The sequence below is a fragment of the Melitaea cinxia genome, chromosome 14 (assembly GCF_905220565.1).
Source record: "Melitaea cinxia chromosome 14, ilMelCinx1.1, whole genome shotgun sequence".
NCBI lineage: Eukaryota > Metazoa > Arthropoda > Insecta > Lepidoptera > Nymphalidae > Melitaea > Melitaea cinxia.
The window spans coordinates 5,239,502-5,251,976 of record NC_059407.1 but is presented as its reverse complement, the minus strand read 5'-3'; the positions used below and the strand labels follow the sequence as shown (position 1 = coordinate 5,251,976).

The 12,475-nt window shown below is 34.1% G+C and overlaps 1 protein-coding gene across 1 annotated transcript in view; it reads left to right on the top strand.

The window, feature by feature from the left end:
• The window catches only part of LOC123659865, a 71,381-nt gene that overhangs the window by 51,076 nt on the left and 7,830 nt on the right, over positions 1-12,475 (top strand). The window contains exon 2 of the mRNA XM_045595030.1: positions 2,898-4,094. Within this exon, the coding sequence (XP_045450986.1) occupies positions 2,898-4,094 (1,197 nt within the window). The remainder of the gene's footprint in view (positions 1-2,897; positions 4,095-12,475) is intronic.

The window sequence follows — 12,475 nt, the reverse complement described above, 5'->3', positions numbered from 1 at the left end:
ACAATAAATATGTAAAATGTTACAGATTATATAATATGTGAGGTCATTTATGTAATCTGTGAGGTCATCCAGTCCGATAAACACTTTTAGAGCGAAACAATTACTCCTTTAAGTTTTTATACTTTTTTCAAAATTATGCCATACATACTTATATATGGGGGTTTTTGCCCATAGTCACCACGCTGGGCAGGCGGGTTGGTGACCGCATCTACGTAAGATTGCCGGTGTAGGCTGGATGAGGATTGCGGAAAACCGGGATGTTTGGCGCGAACTTCGGGAGTCCTATGTCTAGCAGTGGACTACAATGGGCTGAGCTGATGATGATGATACTTATATGTACATGTATAAATATATAATTATGACATTCATAGAAGACATTGTATTAAATACATACATTTTACCTTGGTTCTTCTGGTAGCTACCAGTCATATCTGTAACCTTAATTATCGGGTTTGATCTAATTGTGATAGCTGTCTTAAATAGAAAATATAAGTAGTCCTAAGCTATAACATTTTAAAAGTTTATATATATATATATATATATATATATATATATACTGAAGGTTTTTTAGTTTAATTTAATTTATCTAGTTATTATTATTATATCATAAGTTGTTAATAAATATGCCAATTTTAGCTTCTAAATTATATACTACCTATAAGTCAGGTAATAAAGATTTAGTTCATTATTTTAATCTTCACCTTTATTAGTATCTTTCCTTTGCTTACAATCTTATGAAAAGTATTTTGTACTCAGAGGATTAGCAGTACATTTATTCGTAGTGGTATTATTTGTTGAATAATTAATAGATCTTAGTCGAAATACATCATCAACTGAACTGTAGCAAACCAGAGTTAATTAGTTTATTTGGTGACAATTTTTATCACACAATAAAAAGGTCTATCGTTACCACCAATCCGCTTCGTACTATAATTCCAACCAAGAGTATAACTCCCGTGTTTTATCAGCACATGCTTAGACAGACCTCAAAAGACGTGACCGAGCGATGGTACAATCGCCAGACACTTGTCAGTGACGTGAAGTCCTCTCCACATATGCTTATTTTGAAAGCTTGTAACGTGTAAACCAGATCCAGTCAAACTAGAACTCTGCATCTACCTTATCTCCCATACTTATCCTTATTATTTATCTGTCGTTAGCTGATGAAACGGGTATTTGTAACGAGGGAGGGCACAGCAGGAATTTCCTGCTCAAAATATGGAGCAGCCCGACTGGGGTAGTACCTCGACCTTACAGAAGATCACAGCTAATCATACTGTTTTCAAGCAGTATTGTATTCCTGTTGGTGAGTAAGGTGACCAGAGCTCCTGGGCGGGGATTGGGGACTTAGTCGGCAACGCGCTTGCGATGCTTCTGGTGTTGCAGGCGTCTATAAGCTACGGTAATCTCTTACCATCAGGTGAGCTGTACGCTTGTTTGCTAACCTAGTGACAATAAAAAAAAAGTGGGATCATGACTCCAACTAGAATATAAACAGAAAAAATATTTAAATATTATACATTAATACATCACTCTCAAACTGTTAAATATGTAATTATTGTAAATTGAAGTTGTCATTGTGATATAGTAATTTTAACTTCTGCACAATCTATTTACGATTTTATTTTATGAATAATTTGTTTCTTATTTATTTAGGCACATTTTGTAGTTATAAATTTTATTTTCCTGCTTGTGTTTTGTTTTATATTCTTTATACTTACATATTTGTAGCTATATGTGATATTTTGTTTAAAATTTTGTTACCGTCTAAGCAATAAGTTTATAAAACAAGTATTAAGCTTAGCAAAATTATATTACGCATTTTTTTACTATAGGGACTTATCCTTTATAAGAAATTTTGCTGAAACTGGTATGACGTAACTTTTTGTAAAGTTTTACTTAACTCTTGCACAATGAAGAAGTATGTTTCAAGAAAGTCGTAAAAAGGAATCCACCGAGAAATTTTCTTAAGGCGAGGCTCAAGAATTTCAAAGTATTAAAGCATGAAAGGAAACTGTCCGAAACTTATTGAAGCAATCAGATTGTGCAGATTCCGTTTAAAATTAGCAGAATTCTTGTCGAAATCCAATCGCATTAAGGGCCCATTTAAACTCCTTACAGTTGGAATCCCCTAATTTCTTCCGCCTTAAAAATAAATAAGTTTAGTGGAATCCACTCGTTTTTTTACGAGAAAATTCAATGTCGTTGAATATAAATTTTAATTTTAATTTCACAATTGGCTCCTACTAAGGCTTAATAAGTATAGGACTAACAAAAAGTATATTTTATTGAATTTTTAAAAAAATTCATATGAAGATGATTAAATTTTAGTTTCTGGTTTACAAGTAAAGTATTACAGTCGCAGTACTTGAAAGTTCATCACAGTGTGTTAATTTTATAGTTTGTTTTACTGAAGGCTTATAATATGAAAAGTACAGGACTAAAAATTTTTTTTTATATTTTTCTAGTAACTGTCACTACGTACGTACCCTGGCTCCAGTTTTCGGCTTGACGTTGATTTTTGGGAGACTCTCTATAGATGTCTGAATTATTTTTTAAAATATATATTTATGAATTTCATTTTATACGAACAATGCAATGCGCTGTTAAGTTACATATTTAGATTTATGTCTCGTAAAAAAACGATTTTGGATATATCACTGACTTCAGAAGAGGAGAACAATTGACAAACGCTGATGCATTGAAGATAAAAAATTAAAAAAGTGAAGTTTTGATATTTCTTACTTTCGTGTTAATAAATTAGATAAAAAAAAGAATACAAAAGCAACTTCAGCAGATGGAAAATTCAGGAAATATTTTTCCCAAAATTATTGAGCAGGGCGTTTGTTGACTATCCTATGTAGTTTTTGTAAGCCATCCCTACCATCATTGCACAGGAGGGACGACTCGTTGGCCCACACCGCGAAGGAGAAGGCCGATCTTTTAGGCTCTCTTTTTGCGTCCAACTCGACTTTGGATGATAACGGAAAAATACCACCGACAATCCCTCGGTGTGATACAATAATGCCGGAAATAATTTTCCAACAGAGCTCCGTACGCAAAGCCCTTTTCTCGTTGGACATCAATAAATCGAGTGGGCCCGATGGCGTCCCTCCGTTAGTGCTACAAACTTGTGCTCCTGAGTTGGCACCCGTCCTCACGCGTCTTTTCCGTCACTCTTATTCGTTAGGCGTTGTCCCACGCTCGTGGAAGATGGCTTTGGTGCTCCCGATCCCTAAGAAAGGGGACCGCTCAGATCCGTCCAATTATAGACCAATTGCTATAACTTCCTTGTTCTCAAAGATTATGGAATCCTTAATCAACTGCCAGCTCCGGCGGTATTTAGAGGAGCACCAGCTGATTAGCGATCGCCAATATGGCTTTCAACGGAGTCGCTCGGCTGGTGATCTTCTAATATTTTTAACTCACCGATGGGCGGAGGCGGTTGAGAGCAGGGGAGAAGCGCTGGCGGTTAGTTTGGACATAGCGAAGGCCTTTGATCGGGTGTGGCATAGGGCACTTCTAACAAAGCTACCATCCTATGGGCTTCCCGAGAAACTATGTAAATGGATCACCAGTTTTTTGACAGACAGGAACATCAAGGTCGTTGTTGACGGTGCATGCTCGGACCTCAAGTCTGTCAATGCTGGCGTTCCCCAAGGCTGTGTACTATCACCTACTTTGTTCCTTCTGCATATCAATGATCTGTTACAAACTAGTGGCATTCATTGTTATGCGGACGACAGCACCGGGGACGCCTTATACACAGGCCGTCCTAATATTTCTCGAGAACAAGTCGATGAGTGTCGGAACAAACTTGTGTCTGAAATCGAGTCTCTTTTAGCCAAAGTCTCGCAATGGAGACGACATAATCTAGTCCAGTTCAACCCTAATAAGACACAAGTTTGCGCGTTTACCGCAAAAAAATCACCCTTCGTCGTTCCTCTCAAATTTGAAGGCACTCCCCTCACAGCCTCGGCCAGTATTGGGATACTAGGCGTCGACATATCGAGCAATGTGCGATTTCGTGGTCATCTGGAAGGAAAGGCTAAACTAGCCTCGAAGAAACTTGGCGTGCTCAGTAGGGCGAAGCAGTATTTCATGCCCTGCCACCGCCTACAATTATATAAGGCACAGATCCGGCCCCACATGGAATACTGCTCTCACCTATGGGCTGGGGCGCCCCAGTACCAGCTCCTTCCATTTGACCGTGTTCAACGCCGAGCGGCTCGAATCGTTGGCGACAAGATTCTCTCCGATCGGCTCGATTCTTTGGCGCTGCGTAGAGATGTCGGGTCACTCTGCGTCTTCTACCGTATTTACCACGGGGAGTGTTCTGAGGAATTGTTCGGACTAATACCTACAGCAGAATTCCACCACCGGACATCGCGTCAAAATTCAAAATTTCATCCACATCACCTCGATGTCTGGAAGTCGATGACAGCTCGATTTTTGCGCCATTTTCTGCCACGCACGACCCCTCTTTGGAACCAGCTACCACCTACGGTATTTCCGAACAAATACGACCTAGGGACCTTCAAAAGAAGAGCATATTCCTTTTTGAAAGGCCGGCAACGCACCTGCTAATCCTTTGATGTAGCGGGTGTCTGTGGATGTTGTTTTCACTTACCATCAGGTGAGCCAACTGTCCGTTTGCCCCCTCTTCTATAAAAAAAAAAAAAGTTATATTAGATAAAAAATAAAATCCAAGATTTCAACGGAAACACGTTTACTTACTGTATGTGGAATCATGAAAATAGCATAAGCCAATGTTTTAAATTGTGAACGCGGAGCACTGGCCATGTTAATTAAATTATTCGTATAGACCAAATACAAATGTTTGTCGTGGTGGGGTTTAAGCTTGAGTTTTGGATATTTCAGGCCCTCGATACACATCTACATCTTTCTAGAGGTAATTTAGTATGAAGCGTATATTTAATATTGTGTTGTATTGGACTGTTGCAATTATTGTAGCTTTATACGCAACTAGATGTGTTAAATTAACGCGGTTTTACTCGCGTTAATTTAAAAAAAAACGAACTAAAATATTTTTAATCACTAATGCGCAACTTGGGCGACTTACAACGGCGCGCGGCGTGACGTGGCCTTGTTTCGTTTGATTTCATTTTATCTTAAAATCCTTATCTCTTAAAAGTCCTTGATAATGTCTCTTTTCTGACGAAAAAAAATATTGAAATTGGACACCAAAAAACCAATGTCCAAGCTTTTATTATTGATTTCAATTATGTTCAACTTTAATTTAAATAATTTCAGTAAGTTTGACGTGATTCGCGGAACTGATAGAAAAACAGACAAACAGTCAGAAACTAAAAAAAAATGTGCATCAAATTTTTTAAATATATTTAATACACAGAATCGGACCTCTGAAGGCCAGAATTTAAATTTGAGTACATAGATAACTTGATCACTTTGTTTTGTAATAATAATAATATTGAAATATTTTTGAATATCATATCAAAAATTGACCGCTCCAGCGGGGATCGAACCTGCGTCTCCAACTGACCGTGTCGGCGCTCTAGCCAATTAAGCTATGGAACGATGTACCCGCTAGATCGAAATTTTTCAAATGATGATTTTTATATTCGGTTGAAGCGAACCGTGGCGCCGTCTATAGTGAGTTCTTTACAGAAACCCGTAACTATTCAAAGTTTCATATTACAATGAAAATCTTTGATAGGAGACGACACCATGCTATTTTTATTAAGCACGAGCAAAATCTATTTAAGATATGATATTCAAAAATGTTTAGAATTCCTAATGTGTGGGTAACACAAAAATAAAAATCGTGCTTAATATTGAAATAATTTGAATTATATTTCGAATTTCGAATAAGCTTATTTAACCTTTGTTTTTACAAAGTATGCACAAGAGTATCGTACTCGAATGAAACTTGTTTGCAAATAAATGTAATAAATGAAATAACTACCTGTTTACTCTACCTGAAAGTTATTATAGATTTCAAGACATCGTTTAAAATAGTGAAGTAATTAGTTTATGAATTTTAACGCTTGAAGAATTTTAATTTAACTATGACCATAATAATATACAGTTAAATATCTGAACATCTACTCTGATATAAACCTGATATGATAAATATTTATGGAAGAAATTGACTTCAATCTTTATTATTTAAGGACAAAATTTAATTGCATGATGAAAATATTGCTTTTAAAAAATTTCATTTAAACTTAAGCTATTTTATAAAGAATAATATTGTCGTGATAACGTCTTATAAATCGACAACAACCGGCTGCACGCACGAAAAAGTGTCACGTTCCGACTGAGCCTGAGCGTGCAAGCGAGAGCCAAAGACCCAAGCGTTGGCTTGTGACACATTTGTCTATCTTCTCGAATGACGTCAGAGCTAGCAGTTCGAAATAATTAATAATAATTCAATTCAATTCATAAAAGTATGCAATTTTTCATCAATCTTTCTTTATGACGTTATCACGTAAAACTATCTTCAGTAAACCGACTTTACAGACAACCATTTTTTTATTATATAATTGGAAATGACAATCCAGAAGTACTTTTGAAGCATACTTGAATAAAGAGATGGTTGATTGATTGACAAAAAACCTGGCTTCGGGTCGTTATGCAAGGCGATTGCAATAGTGCCGGAATATGGGAAGCTCAAAATAACCAAAAATATTGTGGTAAATAATGAAAAATCGATATGCGACTGTTTTTCGAGAATGTTTCCAGTTAACAAAATAGTACGTATTTTCGCGAATAATCTCCAAATACAATACAGTATTCATCAATATATTACAAAAACTAAAAAAATTACAGCTACAAAAAAAAATACAGCTGTTTGCATATTGACTATATATAGATACTAGTATATAATATAATATGTATATTATAACACGTAATTATATTTAAAAGATTTTTACTAGACATTTTTTTTTAATCGGAGCTTTGAGGTACATACGAGTCTTGAGTACCTCGGTATGTCTAGTCTCATTACAATAATAAAATAAAACATTGCTACGTTTCAGCATCAACACTTGTAAAAAATTTAATTGAATTTTCGCTTACAAATAGTTGAATCGGACGCGAATAACGAAACAATTGTGACGCACAAGCGGACAAATTGAATGGACCGTTACTTTTGGAACGTTAATGGAATCAGCGAAAAACCGTTACATTTGAATTTTTCGCATTCCAAAACTTATTGAAATGGCTGCTTCGAACAACAAATTTAACGGTTACGATATTTGAATATTCCTTTTTAATTATGCTTTCGCCACTTTTGATAATGATTATGAAAATCAAAATTTTTTTATAAATGAAACCTTTCGTGGGTGCGATTCTACTTGTTAAATAATTGACTATTATGGAATCATATGATTATGTGTACCTAATAATTATTATACTTAACCAGTCAAAAATAAATAGGTAATCACTTCGAAGTTATTGGTTAATGAATCGAATGACTTAAACTTTATTGAAATTTATGAACGCTACTGAGTACAAAATAATTTTAATATTTATCTTATCTAAAAATGTGCTGTAATTTTTTGTCATACTTTTATATCACTAGTAATATTCATAATACCTATCAAAATTAATATTTATTTCAAGATTTATTTTAACGTAAAACAATTTACTTCACATTTTTGTACAAAAAAAACGAAAATCCTGAAAATACGTTCTTAAGAATCGACAAAACGATTAATTTTAGCTCAAATAACGTTCGATTCTCATTTAACCCTACTTCAGGCATTTCGATACAAAATTGCTTCCAACGCCTTTTGAATCTGAAAGGGTCAATAAGTTTCTTATAAAAAAGCGTAAGCGAAAAAAAAAAACTTGGCACGAATTTAGTTCGAATCCTTTTGTAATTTTCTCCGCCGTTTCAACTGAAATGAAATATCTACACTGTTACGAGCTTCTTTGTTTTTCTGTATTTATTACGTAATATATCGTAAAGTCTTCGAGTTTCCGTATAGGCAAAGAAACAAGGTCATGTCTTCGTGTATTTTTTTTATAATACTATCCTACTGCATGATTTTTGGCGCGCTTATTTTTGTTGCAGGATGGTACAGTTAGTAGGTACGTAACGTTACTGAACCTACGTTTGTGTCGTATTATACATAAGTGGCCTACCATAATATCGTTTTTGTGGTGTAATATTTCAAAGATATCGTTTTTGCTTTATATTTATGAATAAATAATAAACATAAAAAACAGATCATTATCAGATTGTCTAGATGACCTATAAAATGTCGATTGTCCGTGCGAACAAAAAACATTCCCACAATTTTTGAGTTATCGTTAGCTACTGTTAGATATTTAGTATCACATTTTTTTCAGTTCGGTCGCCCAGCGAAATGTCAAGCCTGCCGTAAGGAATTTCGTTCCAAAAACACAAATATTATGTACATATTTAGACTGCTGAATTTAAATGGATCCTTTATTGAAATAGTCAGTATTTTTCTAACGTTTATTTATGTATGATATTGATACAGCAACAAAACATTTAAATAAATAATGATATTTATATATCGAATAAATGGGCGGACTTGAATTTCATCTGGATACACAGAATTAATATAGAAGAATGAATTGTTCGTGGAATGCCGAATACTTCTTAGAAAGCCTTTTGTACACACTATATATTTTTTCTCACGTTGTGTTTCTCAGATATCACAATCACAACACGATTCACACATTCTCTGATAAAACATATGATGTAACATTACTATACAACCAATCAAAAACGTAACTAAAAATTCAGCCCTTCATTGTTTATATAATTAGTTATATTTTTATATACTTAGATATATAATTATATTAACTGGTTTACCCTTGAGATAACAGAAATAGCACCAGCTATTTTGCTTTTATAGTTGATCATTTATTAATGAACATTTTGTTTGCTTTTAAAGGTCTGCATTTTAAGAAAGTAATTTAATTTTAATCATAATGGATCCTTTTTCTTAGAGAATTTTTTAGAAAATCTCATTTGATTTTCTATAGAAAATTTTAGATAGTCCGATCAATGTATTCGATTGTAATATTATACAATGGAGATTCTCAATTTCACGATTATCTGTGTAGTTATTCGCTTTTGTTTTAAGAAAAGTTAGAAGGTACTACAAACTACAAATAATACGGAAGTTTGTATTTCGCCTATTATTTTAAATAATTAACAGTAAGTATATTATAACCGAACCGTACTTAAAAAACTAAGCATCACAGTAGCATTTTCTCTAAAAAATAAAAAAATAATCGTTTTCTGCTTATTACGAGTACCTACTCGTAATAAGATATTATACATTATTATTACTACTTATTACATTACATCTTTGGGATAGTTATAACTGAAGGAATCAATATTGTGAAAACCAACAAAGTTATTAAGATCTGTAATTTATGCTTCTGATATTTGACCATTCGTATTATCGTTTTTGAACGTTGAGTTTTATTTATGATCTTACTAGCTGACCCCGCAAACGTTGTTTTGCCATATATGTTATTAACCCCCTTAATCCCCCCCCCCTTATAACTTCAGGGTATGAAAAATAAACTTTGTTCGATTCTCAGACCTACCCAATATGCACACAAAATTTCATGAGAATCGGTCAAGCCGTTTCGGAGGAGTTTAACTACAAATACTGCGACACGAGAATTTTATATATTAGATATTGATATAAATTCTACCAGCATTTACCACCACAAACCAACCAATACAAACAGCTAGCGTCAATTCAAGTTTTGAATTTATAGTTTCGTTATTTACTACTTGATTAATTACTAACTAGAATATTTTATGTTTTAATTATTGTAATCGTTGTTAAGGAGTAAACTCTAGTTGCGTGTCGGAACTGATAAATACACTTTTTGTTTATTAACATTTGTATATTAGCATAGACGGGTGAAAAACCTCGCCATGTGTAAAATTACGTGTGCAAAAGCCATACATTTTTTTTCATATTTGCATGTGTAGTTAATAAAAAGTTTCAGTCATTTTTTTAATCATTTATTTGTTGCAAATTAAAAAAAATCACCTTTCTGCAATTATTATATTTATTTGTTCCAAATTCAAAAATTGACCTTTTTGCGATTCTTTTAGTCGGTCATTCAAAGTCCTAATACATTTCAACATTTTCCGCGAATAAGTAAAACATTTGTTTTTACAATGTTCATTACGTTTTAGTGTGTGAGGAGAAAAAAACACTCGCGAAGCGTAACGACGCTTCATCATCACGTTAATGATAAAAAATACCAATTTACATCGCGAGCAGTGTCATTGTTTTAGATTAAAATTATCATTGCTCTCTTTTATTAGTTCACGTCCCTCGCATCCATCTTTAACTTAGTCGAGTTTTGCTTTTCAAATTCAATTTGTTACACGATTCCATTAGGGTATAATTTAACTGTACAGTTTTAATACAATCAGAACTTTTAAAACATATGATACAATACTGATAATATTAAATTAATAATCATATTAAAATGTTATGTTAATGATGATTTTAAGCAAAAATGAGATATGGCTTTTGACAGAGACATATTTGGTTAACAAACAAAAAAAGTTGAAATAAAGTCCAACATAATATGTGTGCATGTTTGTCCATTGGAGTTAGAGAGCATATTAGTTCAGCTCAGTAAATATTCATATTTTACTACATGATACTACATTATAATTGAAAATATTTTATTTATTTCGTTTTATCCTATAATATGTCACTGCTGGGCATCTGGGCCTCTTTCCCCATGTAGGAGAAGGATCAGAGCTAAATACACCACGCAGCTTCAATAAGGGTTGGCGGATATATTCCCTACTATGAGTAACGATCGCTATCAAGTGTACATGATGAACAGTCGGGACCGACGGCTTAACGTGCTCTCCGAGGCACGGTGGGGAGACCCACAAAATTTGCACAAGCACCCAGATCAAGGCAAACATCTGTATGGCCAATACAGACATTTGTCATGTACGGGGATCGAACCCGCAACCGCCAGCGCAACAACCACAAACTAGTGCTGTGACCGTTGCGCCGACGCGTCGTCATTTTATTTTGTTATTTACATGATGCACTTAAACATAGTTTTAAGATAGTTACGGACTATGACGTATGATCGACGGTTATTTAGCCATTTCTTCCAGACAAACCAAAGTTATATATTAAATATTCTACATTAATAATAAAAATATCAAAAGTAACATGTTTTAGCGATATGGTTTATAAAATAAATAATTTTGGTTTTTTCGGCAAAAGCTACGTAAACATCTAATATTGAGACAATATTGTTGTTATCTGAACAAAACTAATATGAAATAATACAATTGTATATAATAATGTAAATCGTTTACTGGGTATTTCTAGTAATTCAAACAGTACACATTTTATAAAGGACTAGTTGTTATCGCGGGTTTACCCGCTTCAATTTGAAGAAAACCCATAATAAAATATTATATAGCCTATAAGCCTTATAAAGCCTTAATTGGTAAATGAACTATCCAACACAAAAATATTTTTTCAATTCATACCAGCAGCTCCTGAGACGAGCGCACTCAAACATACAAAAAAATCCCTCAGCGTCTTTCAACTTAAAAAGAATTTTAACTTTCAAACCGATAAATCCTGATATTAGCGCCTTAAAATAACTATAATTAACATACATTCCGTGTGGCTACGGCATCAAAAAATATAACCACCCCCTCTCTTGCCGTGGGTGTCGTAAGAGGCGACTAAGGGATAACACAGTTCCACTACCACTTTGGAACTTAAAAAGTCGACCGATAGGGGATAACCATCCAACTGCCGGCTTTGAAAAATACAGGCCGAAGACGGGCAGCAGCGTTTTAGGTGCGACAGAGCCAGCCCTGCGGTCACCAACCCGCCTGCCCTGCGTGATGACTATGGGCAACACACATGATTTCGCGTCATTTTTGGCGCGAACTTGTGGAGGCCTATGTCCAGCAGTGGACTGCAATAGACTGAAATGATGATGATGATGATGATGATAAAATAACATACAGAACATACATAGAGAAAGAGAAGTATAATGTTGCAAATGTATTAAATATTTATGGTATCAAAGTCGAAAGTATAATAGACTTTGATTATATTTCTTAGTCATTGAAAACGCTTAACGATACATATGCGTAGTAGCAAGGCACACATATTTTCGTACAGACATTTATTCTTTATAAATAGAAAAGAATAAAAGGCATGTGTATCTGACATCTAAAAGGCTATTAATAATGGATCGAGGAAAATCTTTCTTCAACATAAAATCTCACATGACTGTATCATTCGTTTGAAGATAACAAAGTAACTGAAACATTGAATGATAAAAGAATGTTGTCGCTGTCACAGATGTTAAAATATTAGAAGTATCATCAGAAAATACACTTAAATATTATATTTTTACTAACATAATATAAAAGCTCATTAGTAATTTTAATAATTTACTCAAACTCTGTTACCTACGAGTC